General features: G+C 40.9%; 1 protein-coding gene across 4 annotated transcripts in view; it reads left to right on the top strand.

Annotated features, from left to right (window-relative positions):
• Positions 1-17,590, top strand: part of arhgef12a (Rho guanine nucleotide exchange factor (GEF) 12a) — a 45,772-nt gene that overhangs the window by 14,034 nt on the left and 14,148 nt on the right. For 3 of the 4 annotated variants that reach the window (XM_049576048.1, XM_049576049.1, XM_049576050.1), the window contains 11 exons: positions 4,009-4,029; positions 4,816-4,907; positions 8,936-9,001; positions 13,666-13,764; positions 15,054-15,103; positions 15,338-15,395; positions 15,489-15,661; positions 15,912-15,989; positions 16,370-16,489; positions 16,930-17,034; positions 17,335-17,469. In XM_049576048.1, the coding sequence (XP_049432005.1) occupies positions 4,009-4,029; positions 4,816-4,907; positions 8,936-9,001; positions 13,666-13,764; positions 15,054-15,103; positions 15,338-15,395; positions 15,489-15,661; positions 15,912-15,989; positions 16,370-16,489; positions 16,930-17,034; positions 17,335-17,469 (997 nt within the window). The remainder of the gene's footprint in view (positions 1-4,008; positions 4,030-4,815; positions 4,908-8,935; positions 9,002-13,665; positions 13,765-15,053; positions 15,104-15,337; positions 15,396-15,488; positions 15,662-15,911; positions 15,990-16,369; positions 16,490-16,929; positions 17,035-17,334; positions 17,470-17,590) is intronic. The other variant, XM_049576051.1, reaches the window with a different exon arrangement.

Here is a 17,590-nt window from a genome sequence, read left to right as displayed (position 1 = left end):
CAGTAACGTTAAAATATGATGTAAAGTGTAGGCCGTCTTGTAAAAGTGAGTTTTTAAAATGTTAAGTCAATGTTGATTTAATTTTCTGTCAGTCAACTAACTGTTCCAACTCTGGTATGTTCTTAGTTATCATATAAGTTGTTTATTGTTCTTTAACAGAGTAGTAGAGTGTTAAAAGTATCATTAGGAAATAGAACAATAAACTACTGTTGTCTACTGGACAAAGAATTCACTGCTAATGTGGAGCCATTGTGATAGTTTACTACAGATATACTGAGTAGCTGTGTGAGCTATGAGTGTGTATCAGTGATACTTTTCAGTAAATATTACCAGTTAGCTTCACAGTGACTGTATCCAGCAAGATACTGGGACACTGGGACAAACATCTCCTCTCAGAAAATGTATAGTCATAATTACACTATTATATTTTCCAGTGGCAAATACAACTGTGTATACATTATTTTGCCGTGGAAGCATGTATGATTTATTATCCATGCTATCGTTAGCATACACTTATATTAAAAGCACCCTTTAAAAAGTGCAACCCCCTCTCACCCATATCCATTGCATTGTTAACGATCTACAGGTTAGCATAGCAAGTGTCATGCTAATCCTGCATTTATATTGTACTAATGATTGTGTCCTAATTGCAGTATGTCTCTCTCCAGTCTTTATGGTTTGCCATGAAATTCAAAAAGGCAGGGAATGTGAGGATTGTGCTCTTCTTCTTTTTGAATTACCAGCATGAGTTCACGTCGTGTGTATTTAATGGTCCTTTTTGAGAACGTAATGGAGGCGAAAACAAAACAGAATGGGAATTCATGAAGCTTGTAAACCTTTCTAATTGTTTGTAATGCGACCACATAAATCAGGCATAATGACTTGAGTTGTCAGTTAGCTGTGATGCTAACATCCAAGCTAATGGTGGTGCTTATGTCCTGCAGTAGAGACTGAAATACTTATTTGTAAATTTCCTATTTTCAGGTAAAGGACACTATTGCTTCCACATTTTTTTCCAAACGCTACTTTTTTTTAAACTTTACTTTGCAATTTCAAAATAGCTACTGCCCATTTCTGTCTCAGAAAGCTCCCATTGTAGTTCTGAGGAGGCATTTGTGTGTTTGTGACAGTGAGGACACCATGTAGACTGTACTGCGTACAGGAATGCACAGAGATATGGTAAATGAATTTAACTTAATGAAATAACCATCGCTGCAAAGATGGATTATATCAGGTTGCAGCACTTCATTGTACCATATCATTTTAGTTACGTGGCATGCAATGTTGTACAAATGATTTGGCCTCGTTGAATTTCTGTTCAGTGGCATGTGTCGCTTATTAAAACGTGCACATCACACAGCTGATTGCTGCATTCAACAGTTTGTATATTTGGAAGCAGTTTCTCGAGATTGAGGTTTTCTTTGCTTCTCAGGTTGTGATGAAGTTTCTGCATCTTTTTCAAAAAGGTTCGACTGTCTCACTATCAGTACTGCTGTGTCGTGTATTCACACTGTGTTGCTGGCGGCTCGTCATTTTATTATTTCTTTCAGTTTTCTTTCCAGCACCCATTTTGCTGTTTTAAAGTGAAAATCTCTGTGGCGGCAGCAATCTGACCACCCAAGTTTAGAGCTGTCCTTAGAAAGTTTTTATTTTATTTTACAAAACCTTTAATTTTATATTAACGTTGGAAAAGTGGTTGTCAACCTAAAAATGGTTTCCAGTGATCCAGATCTGGTTGCGAGGGGCAACTATGGATATTTTACACTCACTCGAGTGGTTTGTGTGTTTTTACCAACTTCTTCCAGAGGCCTGGCAGTTCAGGATTCTATAAAGGGGGATATTTTTGGTTTGCACATTTAGAAATGCTGTATTTTGAGAAAACTGAGCATTTCGCTGTATATTTATTGTAATTGTGAAAATCACAGTATGTTTAATATCCTTAAAACATACACAACAGCAAACCCTGTCACTTAATTTGTGAGCAGCCTGCAACCTTCTGTCGCATGATTAGGCTACCTCTTTTTGGCTAAACTGGCTGTTTCTAGACATGCTTTTTCTCTTTTACTCTTTTCCAGTCTGTCTTCTACCTTGACTTTCACTTTCTTTCTGCCTCTCCCACACCTCATATGCCACTGCTCAGGACTTCTTGTTCCTCTGTCCTCTTGTTCTCTTTGAACTGTTTTAACATGTACAAAACTATTAAAAAAACGTATCACAGTGGTACAACATTATTTCTGAAAGCATGCTTCATAAGTCTACTTCAGCATATAGCCAGCCGGCTGCATCATCCAGCCCCTCAGAGCTCGGTTTGCCTGTCACGTTTTCATTTGTTCCTGTATGATCAACCAAAAACAACATCTGCCTACTCAGTTTTGCCGTCCCTGAGCTTGTGCGTACTCATGTCCCAGTTCACTGTGTGTGTTTATGTGCTGACTTTTCCATCTCTCCAATTCAGAGGTTTCTTAGGGAGTGGGCTACTTAAAGCTAGGTTTTTTTTCTTCTTCTGCTGGAGGCTCTGGAACTTATTACAGTCTGAGGCATTTTCATAAACGGGCCATTCAGCTGCCCCTTCATGGCTCTGAATGGGACACACTGTCGCCAGGAGAAAGAGAGTTAATGTGGGCTAGTTAGTCGTGAGTCCTCCCTATTACGGAAGACTGGTGTAGTTATTCGTACTACTGTTTTGTATACTAAGGCTGTGTGCATTTAGATTTTAAAGAACACCAGGGCAAGTCAGAGTTACATCCCATTTATTATTGTCTTTGTCTATTTTACATTTCCTGAGGCATTCTGTGTCAAACCTTACTTGAAGTAAACTGTTGTCACGCCTAGTAAATAGGCCCCTGCATAAAGAGATGTGGGCTCGACAATAAAGTATAAAAAGGTATTTGTTTTTGTGGGATTATTTCCTGGCTGAGACATCAGTCTTTTCCGTGCTTTCCACGTCATCACAATAAAAAATAAAGCTGAATCTAAATTTAGGCTTTATGGTAACTACGTAACAATATAACATTTAACCCAGCTGAAGTGCTTTTTCATACGACATGAAGGAGAATAGCAAAATACTGCTCCCTCTGAGCTATGCTGATTGTACAGACCCCACCAGGAATAATGTAGAGCTGTGGGGCTACACGTATAATTGGCACAACTTCATGAGTGTTCAGGAGATTTTCCGTTTCAGTGGAAAGTGAGGTAAAGATAAAGTATATGAGTAGTGTTGCCATTTCAGTAGCTTTGGGATAGGTTTACCTTCAGTGTCTGAAATCTAAAACATAAAGGGTAATTTGCCCATTTTAAAGAGTAGTTTATATCTTTATTTATCCCTTATAGACTACTGGAGTTGAGACTTTTCAGTCCTCTGCAGTGTCAAAGTAAAGAGGGAGACCTCCGTATTTCGCTCTGAACTACTCTGAGTCCAAAAGGCTTTATCCTAAAGATAAGATCGAACACCTGCAAGCATTAACAGTGCAGGATGTCCTTAAATCTAAATTGTCATTTCAATTTGCGTCTGCCAAACAGTAAATCAATTAAAAAAATAATAAATCTCTAACTTCCTGGAAATCATGGCCTTTTCCAATACGGTGCTGACAGTATCCCAAAATTATTTCATCACTACATCACTCTGTGGCAGTAATCAGTCTCAGGGCAGGCTGCCTCGAAGGAAACAGGCCATGGATGTGATTAGGATATGATTATTACAGTCAAGTCATGATGTCTGTGAGGAGCTAAATCACGGTGCACACACACATACACACACAGCTGAGATCTGAGAGGCGGAGGACATTTGACCTGGAAAAGGCTTTAATCTGCAGCTGAAGAACTCTGATGTTTGATCAGGATTATCATGTTTACCACTGTATGGGTCTCAGGGGAAGCTGTCAGCTTGGCATCTTGTTTTTCACCCTCCATATAAGCATAAAGAGCTCAGCTTTTGTGTACTTCGTCACATTAACAGTCTTTCACTTCATTTCTTTGAGGTACTGATGGTCCTTCTGTTTTATCTTGCAGGTTTCCCAAGAAAGCAAACAGGTAAGAAGCCGTGTTTTCTTATATTTTCTTGCAAAGATATATGCGTGTTTATGGGTAGGTAACCCTGTGGCCACACACACGTACACACCAGTGATTCACTTACCCAGAGCTCCAGATGAGGGAAATGAGGCAGGTTTTACTAGGAACTGGTGTGCTGCAACACAGAAGTCTTCAGAGCTTGGACCAAACACCCCCCCACCACCACTCATGTACACACACGCACACACATACACACATACATACACAGTGAGGGACAAAGGGGTCCCTCTTCTGAGGGCGGTCCATCACTGCCTTTCACTGTGAACAGAACAGTGGCCTTTCACAGTTGGGGCCGGTATAGGCAGAGGCAGCCATACATAGCCTCCTGAGGTTCAAGCCGGAGTCTGGCCTTGTAGCACCTCCTCTGAGGAGCGTCCTTTCTCTGGCCTTGCTCCCTGGGCACTCAGCGGAGCGGCTCCACATCCTCTCTGGCTGTCACATTATACAGTAGACACACTCAGCACGATTCATACACTCGGAGGTCCTCTCGCCACATTATTCTCAATGCCGAAGTGAACAATTGCTGGTTCTGTGTGTTGTTGTAATTCCCCCTAAACCGGCACTTGCCTGCATCTTGTGCACATACAGGGTAGTAGCACAGCAAGACGATGACACTGCCCATAAAAAATGCTACTCATAAAAGACTACAGTGTTACGTACGGCAGCACATACTGGATAAATGCCAATGTTTAACCACCTGTTTGTGGTGGGAGTGCCTGTTCCTCATGGCTGTTTCTCTTTCTCTAGAACCAGCAGCATTCTCAGTAAAGACCACCCCCCAGACAAGAAACCCAAAAGTGACAAAACCTCACTTCCCTCCAATGAGTTTGACCCTACAGGTAACTTCCCACTTTCATTTCCAGGCTCATACCCCTGTTCAGTTTTTCTTATTCAATCTTTTTCTTTTACTCTCTGCTCTCAGCCTTTTTCATCATGTCCCTCTATCCTTGTATGCATCACTTTATCTGACTGCCTCAAACATTTCTTTCTATCCCTTTCACCCATTTCTCTCTCTGTCTTTCTCTGACACACACACACAGTCTCATAAAACAATTGCTCCGATGACGGTTTGCTTGATGCACAAGGCATGCTGGGATGGTGAAAGGTGGTGTGTGTATCTTGCTCTATGATTTGTGCTCTCTCTGAAACTGTACATTCATTTTACTTGTGTGGTCTGATCTGAGATAATTGTTTGAGTCCTACCACTGGAGCCTAACAACTTATTGTAAACGGTCTGAACAGTTTTTTTGTGTTAACTCAACTAATGGACAGTATGATGTCTTTATTGGCTAAGTCTGCATTACGCTGCACTATACCAACTGTTTGGCTGAAGCTTATGTTACGTTACATGTTGCAGGTTTTAAGCGGATAAGCAAAGAAAGATTTTATTCTAGGACCTTAAAACTTGCAGCTGCGTGTTTCATGTCCACATGGTTCTGGTAGTTTTACATAAATCAGTGCACTGTGGGTTTTGTATGTTCAAAGTGGTTGGGTGGTCTCGATGCATACTTGAAGGGCACAAAAAGCCACTAAACCTGTTATGCACTCCAACGTCAAGTTTATTGCATGGTGAGATTGTTAGGGTTCAGAAAGAGACTAGTTTGATATGGTGACACTCCCTGTGGTATTTGTCAGCAATCAGGGCATTATGATTTGAGATATGACTGAAGCTTCTGTATTCAAAACAAAATAGAAAATCCGTTGCACCACATGGTGGCTTATCTCTGTATGATGCAACAAAACATAGACAAGATGTGCTCTCTCAGTGGTTACACAAGGCATGCACTTTGCTGCCTGTTTGTGTGAAGCACCACACTAAAACCTTTTTCCATGTATTTCTGTGATGCTTTGGTCCATTTTTGGAATGATGCCGTGATAAAACCCACTGCAATGTAACCACAGAGAAGCAAATGATTCTTTGTTCTAGGGATGCACCGATTCATCAGCAGAACATCAGGATATATAAGCCGATATCTGCCTTGCTGACTTTCATCAGCCTATCGGCAAATACGATGACATTCTCCAATGGCAGAGGCCTTTTTTGTTGTTGTTATGTCACATCAATTTTGTGCAGGCTAAAAGGCAGGGCGCGAGACAAAGGACACCGTCCCAGAGACGATAGAAAACGTGTTTGGGACAAACGGAGATCTTCCCTGGGATGCCTTTAGGATGAAAGGAAGCAGTAAACTCACTATTAAAGCATCAGGGGATGCACCCTATTTTTTCCTCTCATAATACTCCATTGTGATAAATCTGTGTTGAAATTGGCCCAAGGAGAGCTAGTTAATGTTAGCTATTAGCAGCTGGCGACTAGAACTAACAGTTTACCAAGGTTGCATTGAGTAACATTAGCCACTTTCCTTCTAACCCTTGCTAACATATGGCTTTTGTATGCAGTGGGAAAGGTCACAACTGGAAAAGGGTATTGATCAGCTCTGGCTCCAGTCTCCATTAATGAAAATACAACCTGGGTGAAGGCGCTACTTTTAGCCCATTTTCCAACAAGACGAGCCACCACAAAATACTGTTCATCTCTGCCCAAGCAGTTCTCAAACATCGTTCCAAATTAGTCTATACCAAGTTTGAAAGAGAGTAACAGATATATAAAAAGAAGTAACCACCACAGCATTTTCACTGACCTCCATGCTGCTTACTACTAATTACTACTGCTTCGGTCCACGTGGTACATATCATCATCCACCTATTAGGGTTGGGTACCGAAACTCGGTACTTTCTGTACTTGGTACCGATTCACATCGGTACTACCGAGTACCGATTGACTTAAAATGAATTGGTGCCAAATTTTGGTACCTGAGGTGGAGGCGGAGCGAGAGTGCATGACTCGCACCTCAGACTCAGCAACAATGGCGAGAAAAAAAATGTGCAGACAAAAGTTAACGTGCAGCACTGTTCGTAAATGTTCTCAATAAAATGTTGAAACTGAGAAGTTTAGACTTTAAAAAGTACCGAAATAAGGTACCGTTTGGTACCGGTACTGAATTACAGATACCGATACCGTATCGGTTCAATTATGAACAGTAGCCAACCCTACCACCTATGTTCGCAAGGGTCCACATAAACCTCTTGTAGATGTCTGCATACAGCCCATTTTTTGTGGCCGTGCAGATTCTACGCATAGCATGCGTGTTGAAGGTGCATGCTCTAAACCCTGGTTCCAACTCCAGTCCAGTCCAAAACACTGTGGTCAAGCTGGCAGCAGCTGCTGCATTGTGGTGAAGTTGATTTTAAGTTGGATATTTGAGAGACATTCACTCTGGACCCAGCAGCATCTTCCTAGTTTCAGTTTTACCTGACACTGGCCGTAGAAGGATGGTAAACTCACCTTGCAGTCCTCCTATTTACTGCAAGGCCTGCCGCAGACCTTCAATTGTACTATGAATAGAAGAATTTGTTTTTGGGCAAGAAAATTGAGTGAAAACAGTTGTTTAAGGGAGAATTTTGTTGACGTTTTCACAGCAATGTAAAACAGGTAGCAGCATTTGTTTGCTGTTTTATCTAATAGAAGGGGATATGAAAGGTTGTTTTATAAATGCGTTTGATTGAATTTATTCTCATTAAAAGTTAGTGTAATGAAGGACTGAATTACTGTAAAACAGCTCAGTAATTTTTTTATCACAACTATTTTTTTCACTTGCACAAAAGTAGGAGTAAATAACAACAAAAGCAAAATAAACAACAACAGAACAACAGTATTGACCATAGGTGAAAATGTATCGGTATCAGCCTGGAATTTTGCAATCGGTGCATCCCTAATATATTTGATCAAGGCCTACATCTTTAGGTCTTCCATAGGATATTTCTTCTAATCATGACTCATGTTTAAGTCTGTCTTGAAGTTTTGCATGCTTGCATGGTTTTAGTCTGTGTTTCTGTTCATCCCTTTTTAGTTATCTGCAAGCTGCATGAACTCTTTAACAATCTCTTCCCAGATTTTCTCCTGATTGCACCTTTTCTGTTATAATTTCAAAGTGGTTTGGGTTTATTCGGGATGGGCAGGAGTGGTCTGATACTCTGGAAATGTATTCTAACACTGGCTGCTTAGACTCAAATGTTTCCAAATGATTCATGTGCAGTAATTATATCCTAAAAATATCCAAAAATATACTGGACATTAAAATAAGGCTTGGACCAAAACCGGTTCCTCCTGTGATATTGGCTGCAGCTTTGTTTTGTTTATTTTTTATCAGCAGCTCTTTTGCAACAACTTGTAAAACCACCTTCTGGTGTTGACAGACCTGAAAATGCATTGAGTGTAACGGCAGCATCACTAGCCGTGTCGTCATCGTACTAAAATATATTGCATTATTAGCATACAGGAACCCTAATGTGAAGGCTCAGTTCCAGTTAAGTAAGGCCACTGAAGTATTTCCAGACTATTTTTGGAACACAAAGCCTCACATGCTTTTAATTTATGAATATTGTGGTGCATTTTAAAATCTAATCTGCACTTATACTACTTAGGCTTGTGATTTTAATGCAGAATACAAAGTTTGGAAAAGTTGCCCTGTGTTATTGAAGTCACAATTAACCGTTAGAGTGACACCTACAGGGGTGGAGGTAAGGTACGAGATAAGAGATAAGGAGTACTTTCAACAAAATCCAAGCTAGTTCATTTTTAGTGGCTGCACTCCTGCCTATCCAAACCATTATATTTTATTAAACTACCTTATTATTTTTTCATCTCCCATGATTGTTTCTCCTTCATGATTTTCTCTTTCCTGTTTTGTGTTTCCTTTTCCTTGTGTTGGTTCTTGTTCTGTTTGTGTGCGTGTGTACGTTGTGTACATGTGTTTGTTTGCTGCTGTGCTGTCTGCGCTGTGGTCTGCGTGGTGGGGGCTGTGAGCAGAAGCTCTGGTGGTGCAGAAGAGTGGCAGCAGCAGTGTGCTAGCAGAGGGGAAGCCTGAGTCCTGTGGTAAGATGCTCCTGCTGGAATGGCTGGTGTGACAGCTGCAACTATACATGCTTCAGATTGTGGTGTGAAATTGCTACTAGATGTTTGTTGTAGAAAGAGCGATAGCAGGGGAGATATATTTATTTCATTTATTTTTAATCATTATAATATTTCACTGCATGGTTGAAGGTTTGGATTGCATGCCATTATTAGTTGGGTGCAGAATAAGTGCCAAGATATCGTCTTAACTGGGATATATCATCATATGATTTAGCTGCCTTGTTACAACATGCTAAAAGGAAATATCAGTAAACATTTTAAATTAGAATAATTTAGCAGACCGTTTTCTGCGTGTTTGCACTTCCCTGGCAGCTAGATGTGTTCTGACATGTGGCTGTAACTAACTATTATCTTCATCTGCCAATGATTTGGTCCATAAAATAGCAGAAAATAGTTTATAAGGCCCATCACAATTTTGTAAAGCCCAAGTTGGTGTCTTAAAATGCATTTATTTTTGATTTAGTCATTTCATAAACTGGAAAATAGTAGGTTTATAGGTTCACTACTAATACAACAAATGAAAACAGCAAATTCTAACAACTGAGAAGCTGTAACTCGGGAATATTTGGCAGTTTTGCTTGAAAATGGTGGTTAATTCATTATTTCACCTCCACTTTGAAATGTCAGTGATGAAAGGGATTATGGTTTAAATTATTATATTGTTCAGTGCAGTTACAAAGTTTAAATTCTAAGCAGTGTGTAGCATTCAGTGTAGCACTGTTGCAGGGTTTGGCATCATCGTTAAAGACAGCACAAAGCATACATTACCATTATTATGCACAGTCGACCTTTGGTGTTTCCACTCACCAAATGTTTGGTCTTTATGCTTGATGGTAATGACTACAACTGGCGTCATCTAAAAGGCGGTGTAAAATCTGCCCGACCCATCCGGAGCTCAGGTAATTTTTTTCTGGTCATCGGAGGCCAGGCGATCAATAAAATATTCTTGAATACCTAAAACAAAACACAACCACGTGTTGTTGTTGTTTTTAGTCACGTAGCCTGTCCATAATGATTAAATGTCACTCTGCTAGCTTGCTATCGTCAGCACACGTAACGTATGCTAACGTTATATTACACAGTGTTTAATGATACAGTCTGTTATCTCCCTATTACTCTAATCTTTCCTGCTTATCTCTCAAACAAATGATTAATTTCTATAATAATATCGGTACTCATTTAAGATACCTTCATCAGTTACCGGAGGCCACTGTCTAATATCAATCCAGCTATTCATGATGTTGTCATTGTAGAGAGTCAGTTCACAATGACAGCATAATGAATTGATGACTGACACATATCACCGCAGCAATGGCGCTGCCGCAAGATGGCGGCATACACAAATCGCTCGCCGAATTCGTCTATACATCTAAATACATCGCTTCCATCTTAATCCTTAAATGGATGGAGGTTTGATGGATGTTTTAGTAACTTTATCCTTTGCTGAGAAACGGTTACTAATGGAATCCATTGCAGAAGACCTAAGCAGCTGTGGTCAACACTACTTAAAACACATATTTTGGATTACCAGGATGCAGTCGCGTAGTTTACTTTAAACCATAATCCCACACTTAAGCGAGGTCCTAATATTGATATAAATTTCCAGTTAAATGATCATCTAAATGAGATTAGAAATTAAGCCGACACAGAAAATGATACTTACATGCTTGCGGGGATTTACTTTCTTTTAGAGTAAAGCCAAGCACCCACTGAACAAAGTGCTTTTTTTAGAATCCACATTGGCAGGGTCATTATGGAGCCTGAGAGTGTCCTAATAACCCTGTTCTCTCTCTTGCTTCTTACATCTTCAGGGACACCTTTTCTTAAATAACTGTCTTCAGTCAGGGCAGACATCGTTTAATTAAGATTTCCAGCAAAATGACTTCTATCGGGTGCCTGAGCTCACATGCGATGAATTATCACAGCAACAACATTTAACTGTAATTCGAGATTGTTTGTTACCAGTCGGTCGTCATAATGTGTCCTGTGTCAAAACGGACAAACTGGCATTGTGTCATCCACCAGCAAGAGCATTAATTGGTCACGTGTGGCACAATGCATTGTGGTAGTTGAAGGTTTTCTACCTCCTGAGCAAAAGGGAATGCCATAGCCCCTTTTCTCTGTTTTCTCTTTTTATGTAGGACCAGTTTTAAAAATATTTGTGTCTTACTTCTGCACAGACAGCCCATTTAAAAAAAAAAAAAAAAAAAAATCTCTCCAGCAGTGAAATACTTCTTTAAGTACCCATTTCTGCCGATGTCTAGTCTCTGCCTGAACACACTTTATCAAGACAATCCTCTCCTATCATATTAAACATAGCATAAATGCATTGGGTCACTATTTGAACCAGTTATCGTCATTGCGTCTGGTCTTGCACCAATTTAGAATTGAAGATATTAACAGATACAAAGCCTTTATCATTGAAGAGCACTTGAAGCACTTATTTTAAGCAAACTTTTAGATTTAAGAAAAGTAGTCTGGCCTTTGTGTGCGGTATTCTAATGATTTTGGTTCCCTTCTTTTTGTGATTGTCGGGCCTAAGGTTCTCTGTGAGTGTTAAAGGTCAGTTTATTCTCTAGAGTACATTTCCTTGTGTTTCAGCAAAGGGAGCCGATTACGGATCAGTCAGACCTCTGAATAATACATTATCTTAGATGGATTAACCTGATCAGTGATTATGTCAGCACTCCCACTCCCCTTTGGTTTCTAAATACCAGCCCAAAGATCTCTAAAATACTGTTTAGCATAAAACACAGGCTAAAGATCAACATCTAGAGGCAAATTCACACCAGCTCTTTAACACATTTGGCTTCATCTCTTTCATTGACACCCCTGCCCTCTCCCCCTTTCCCTTCCCCCTGCTCCCTCAGCTCTACCTAACCCCGTCTCCTTGCCCCTCCCCCTAGCCTGGGGCTTTTGCCTCCCCTAACCTCTCTCCATGTATTAGCTCCTGTTCCTTCCACACTCCAACCCCCACCCCACCACTGCTGTTATCGATCGACTCACCTCTCTGGTTGATTCTGCACAAGAAATCAGCTCAAAGGTCACCTCACTCAGTTTGGGTTATTCAGAAAATATACTATTTTTTACGATAGTTTGCTTGCGTTGGAAAATATACTCAACTTCTTGTTCATGATAACATGAGACAACATTATTTTTATTTTTATTTGAGCATTTACATTATGTGTTTGTCTGTACTGTCCTGTAAGTCTAGTCAGTGTCAGCCAGACATCAGATAAGCTCTTATCTCTTAATGCTATGCTACATCTCATAAAAAACCTGAAAAGTAACGTTCCTCCTTCTGGCCTGTGAGTCGTCAACCAGAAATGTCTGGGATGCCTGACATCATCTCACACAGAAGGACCATCATCATTGGTGTTTACATTTTTAAGAGGATTTATTTCTATTGGTGGTGTCTCATCACCGAATGAGTTAGGAGACAATGTGAAACTTTTTTTATATGTCCAAACTACAGTCATTTAAGTGTTTGCTGGCCAGCCTTAGAACAACGTGTCTTTACTGCACATGCTTAGATTATGAGATGTTGTTGTCATGCTATCCTGACAACAGTCCTGATATGATAAAGGTTATTTTCAAGCATGTCTTAAAACAATACTCACATGCCCATATGCACTTTACATTGAAAACATTATTTGATGTTGTGATTGTTTCTCATGTCCATGTCTCAAACCAGTTTTAGTGTAAAGGCCCAGACACACCAATTCGACATAAAGGAACTAATGGCGACAAAGGCCCTCTGTTGGGTCGCCTTGTGTCGCCTGTGTCTCGGCCAAAAGTTGCACTTGAACACACCACAAAGACTACACCAATGGCCAACTCACACGCATGTTCTGTGCCTGTGTGAGAGAGGATAACTCCGCATACCAGCAGTCACTGGTAGTCTGTATTTGTTATTCAAAAAGGGAAACTAGAAGAGCGACTGGACGAATTCGAGATACTGGTTAGCTAAGTAGCACATTAACAACACAGCCTGATGTTGAAAGAACAAACCACATCTACGGTGCCCAACAAACAATAACACAAACTATTACAAAGCATCTCTACTAAAGAGATCAATGGCTAATAAAAAGTTATCTGACCTTATATAACAAGTTTGTTTCAATCTCATGCCCTCTTAACTTTAGCCGTTCATCTTGTGCTCAGAGTCTGCCAATCAAAGTGATTTCACTGACTGACAGGTAATATCTTGACAATTCAACTTGCTGAATCGGCCAGAAAAAAGTCAGTAAGGGCCGACTGGTGCCAACAGTGCGGGACACACCGCAAAAACTAGGGCGACAGACACTCACCGACGGCCCGCCATTGACCCACGTCGAACCGTCAGCTTAGTGTGTCAGGGCCTTAAGTGAAGGGGCACAAAATCTCTTCAGTCAGTACGAACAGGAGGAACAAATATAGAGATCAGTAATTATTTTAAAGTACATATGGGCGTGAAAGTATTGTTTTAACAGACTTTAAATGAGGAGTCTATATATCTTTTATATTTTCTTTTAGAAAGATTGTATTTGGTGCCCTGGCTCCAGTGAGTTAAAAGTACATTTCCTGTAGTGACTTCCTGGTCCTTTTGAAGACACTGTTGTTATGTCTCTCTGTCTCACTTGCAGGTCTGGTCCAGCGATGTGTAATCATCCAGAAAGATGAAAATGGCTTTGGGCTCACTGTCAGTGGTGACAACCCAGTGTTTGTGCAGCTTGTCAAAGAAGGTAAGGTGTGGACTCGAACTTAAAAGGAAGAAGAAAAAGATGTTGTTACAAAGACTACTTCTGGTCTAAGCATTTGTAATAGAGATATGGGCTTCCTTTTTCATGCTCTGACATCAAACTGTCATGGTAGTTTGCTCTGAACTCACAGATGTGAGGGGTAATTGGGACTCAGCAACCACCACCACCACTCCGGCACTCACTTAGAGAAGTGAAGCCACTGACTGTATGTTTCCTCCTCAGTAGTTTCGCAGCAGCTGCAGCTTCTGCTTTATCATGTTGTCTTTTAAAGAGGGGACTTTGACAGGATACTTATGTGGTCCCCGGCAGTCTTCACTTGTCTGTAGAGGATGATGTGGGCTGTTATCAGGTCATGAAAAACATTACATGGTCTGTACAGTAGTGGAGAGAGACAGAAGAGGAAGGAACTGATCGAGGACTTTTGTTGCACTGTCATCAGAGCTTGGCAGTGTTTAACTATCCCTGTATGGCTCCCCATTTGTGCTTTTATCACCGACTCAACACAAAGAGCAATCTGCTTAATTTCATCTGAATAATTTATACAACTTCTTTTTGTATTTTGCTGTGAACTGAAAAGCAAACAAAATGTATCTGGAGTTTCTTGCTGCGGCTTTCCTCCTTTATACTTGTGGTTAGGTTTAAAATGAGCAAGATGAAATCTAACTAAGCTTTTGCTTGTCACCCCTGCAAAGCTTTATCTTTTGTTGCTCTGAAGCAGATTAAAATCAAATATCTGATCACATACAGATGAATCATTTACAAGTTTCCAGTCACACCTGTCCTTAAACATTCAGCCCAACTGGTCAGGCCAGTTTATGCCCTTTTCTTAGTGACACCAGTTAAAATTTCCATACTAATAGAAAACCGAAAACCCAAAATGCACGTCATAAGTAGTGTATTAGTAAAACTGTATTTGGTTTACAGAATACTTCAGCTGTATGTTGCTGACTACAGAGTCAGACGTGGATCTCATAATAACCTGTCTCATGCCTAAATCCCTTTGTTTTGGGTGGAGCTGTGAAACAGGTCCTTCTCGTAATATAACTACTGTTATGGTCTTTCAAAATAGCACTCAAATTGTCACTTTGCAACATCTGCTCTGTCAAGGCGATATGGTGTATTTGTTGTGCAGAGATATCAACAATAGCACCATGAAGCAGCATGTCTGATGTGTTTTTCCCCCCCTCCATCCATTTCATTCTTCCATTGGTTCTGTTTCTTTCCTCGCCTCTTGTGTTGCTTTAACACTCTTTTTCCTCTGTGTTTGCCAGATGGGGCTGCTATGCGGGCAGGTGTTCAGACAGGAGACAGGATCATCAAGGTATTGTGTTCATCTGCCTCCATGTCTTTAAACTGCTAACATCACTGTTTTCTTGTCCAAGGCCAGTACAGAGGCTGTAGGCTGCCACCTTCTGGTCAGTCAGCAGCTCTGCTCCATGAAGCTGCATCTGGGAGTGGAGAGATGTGTCAGACTGCAAAGCTGGAGCCAGAATGGGAGGTTTTGGACTCAGTATCTGTTTCAAATACTCATCATAGTACCACTGCTGTCTTTCAGGTTAACGGGACCCTTGTTACACATTCTAATCACATTGAGGTGGTGAAGCTTATCAAATGTAAGTTCCTTTGTCTGTGTTCTAGCAAATGCCACATTTTAGAAATAAACCTTTATGAAGAACTGACACTTTACTTTGTTTGTTTCATTCTAGCGGGCTCCTATGTGGCCCTCACAGTGTTGGGGCGGCCTCCAGGGCTCGCCCAGATCCCTTTGTCTGAAGCAGAGTCTGAAATGTTGGGTGTTAGCATTTCATCACCTAACTCCCCAGCAGCAGAACGCCCCTACAGTCCCCTGGACCGACTCTCCTCCACACAATCACCATGGGTACTAAAGCCATTCGTTACTTCTGTTGCACTTTTTCCACAAACCTGCCTTCCTTCTTCATCCTCCATCCTCATCCTCTTTGAGGTTTTCACCTGGGTTATTTATTTCTTTCTCTTCTCGGCCTCTCCATATTTCATCTTTTCTCACAAATTTTCTGTATGCTGTTTGCTTGAATGCTTCTCATCTGTAGTCTAATGCACGCACAGTTTCTCCATATGCTTTTCAACTTTCCTTTTCGTTTTCCCCACAGGATGAGAATAGCAGTGTCTGCAGCCAGAGGGTTGACATGTTGCAAAAGATGCTCTCAAAAGAGCAGCAGGAGCTGCAGGTTAGCATAACAATCACTGCCACTCACTTCTCTCTATTGAAATCCTGTTTGCTTGGTAGGTGTTTGCAGTAGGGAGGTGATTTGCACCCGTTATTGCACAGTTGTGAATATTTAAACCCTCGCATGGAGTGTTGTGGTATTATCTGTGCTGAAAATGAAAGGATCAGCTCTCATCCATTTTTAAACAGAACATCACTGTGGGTAGGAGGCAGGTTGTATGTGTACACTTGATAAGACTGCTGTTTTTCATGCAGGAAATTGAGACATCCCATTGTTCGCACCAGAGTCAACATTTTACATGTTTTACTTGCCTGATAGCACACAAACAATGGCATACTACTGGTCCTGACTGCTTGTTTTGATTCCCTTCTGCTATAAAGGCCATGAAGGAGGAGTACAGCAGGAACCCCTCCCCCAAACTACTGAAAGACATCCAGGAAGCTAAGAAACACATTCCTCAGCTGCAGGGTCAGCTCTTCAAGGCCACTGGGGCAACACAGGTAAAGCAGATAACCTCCCTAACTAACTAAGTACCTCCACGTACGTGCATACACAATTGGGTGTGTCGGGACACTGATCTACCAGCAACATCCAAGCTGTATAATTTTGTGTAGCGCGTTTAGGGATCGCTCCAGACAAACATTAATCCTAATCTTATCAGAGGATTAGGCTTTTGGCTTTCTCTGTGGGAAGCCGTTCTATTGTGTCTGTGTGACAGCTTATTTTATACACATCATTCACTGAACATTGTTTGTCAGCATATGAGTTTCAATTTTAAAAAGTCATGTTTTATGACACATTTAGTAATTTTTACCAGTGTAGCCTCCTCTTAGCTTGTCTGTCTTAAAACATGTTTTATTCTGGACGTTGTGGATCTTGTTGTTATGTAATAAGGTTGTTCATAATTAATAACAAATCTTGTGTTTACATGAATCCGCAGGAGGCTGTTCCAGGTGGTGATGCAGATGATGGTAGCATGTTTGAGACAGAGCACACTCCCTCTAAGGGAGACAACAGTACAGACCTGTCCTGGAGCAGCACTCCTGTAAGTTGTCAGCAACGCCAGCCAACATAATTTAAGTTTCCCTCTGAACTTCATTTTGAAAGTTGATTCAAAGACTAGTTACACTTAATGGCCTTGTGCTGAATTGAAATTATAGTCTTAATTAGCAGCGCTCAGCCTTGGCAAGTTTAGATCTAGACAACATCAGTGCAAGCACAGGAAGTGTATGTATTGATTCTGCATTCAAATCACTGTCGGCCATTTATGATAACTGACAGAATAAATTATCCGGCAACAGTTTGGCAATAGATTGTGTAATGTTGTGTTCCATCCCACTTCCAGATATCGCGTGGGTTTGGACCTGGATCTCCAGAGAATCTTTACTCAAGAGAGTCATCCTGTCCCAGCCCAAAGAGCACACCCAGGAACAGCTTCAACTCCTGCCACTCTCCAGAGGGGGAGGATGCCACTGACCTGGTAACTATACTCTTTGCACCTTGGCCAGTTCTGCCTAAGAAATGTACTTATTCCCTTCCTTTCCTGGTTTAACTGGGTTTGTTTGTCATAGATTATATTGCATGTGGATGAATTTCTGTCA

This window comes from Epinephelus fuscoguttatus, linkage group LG5, assembly GCF_011397635.1.
Source record: "Epinephelus fuscoguttatus linkage group LG5, E.fuscoguttatus.final_Chr_v1".
Taxonomy (NCBI): domain Eukaryota; kingdom Metazoa; phylum Chordata; class Actinopteri; order Perciformes; family Serranidae; genus Epinephelus; species Epinephelus fuscoguttatus.
Note: the sequence above shows the minus strand (reverse complement) of the source record. Positions and strands in the feature narration are given on the sequence as shown.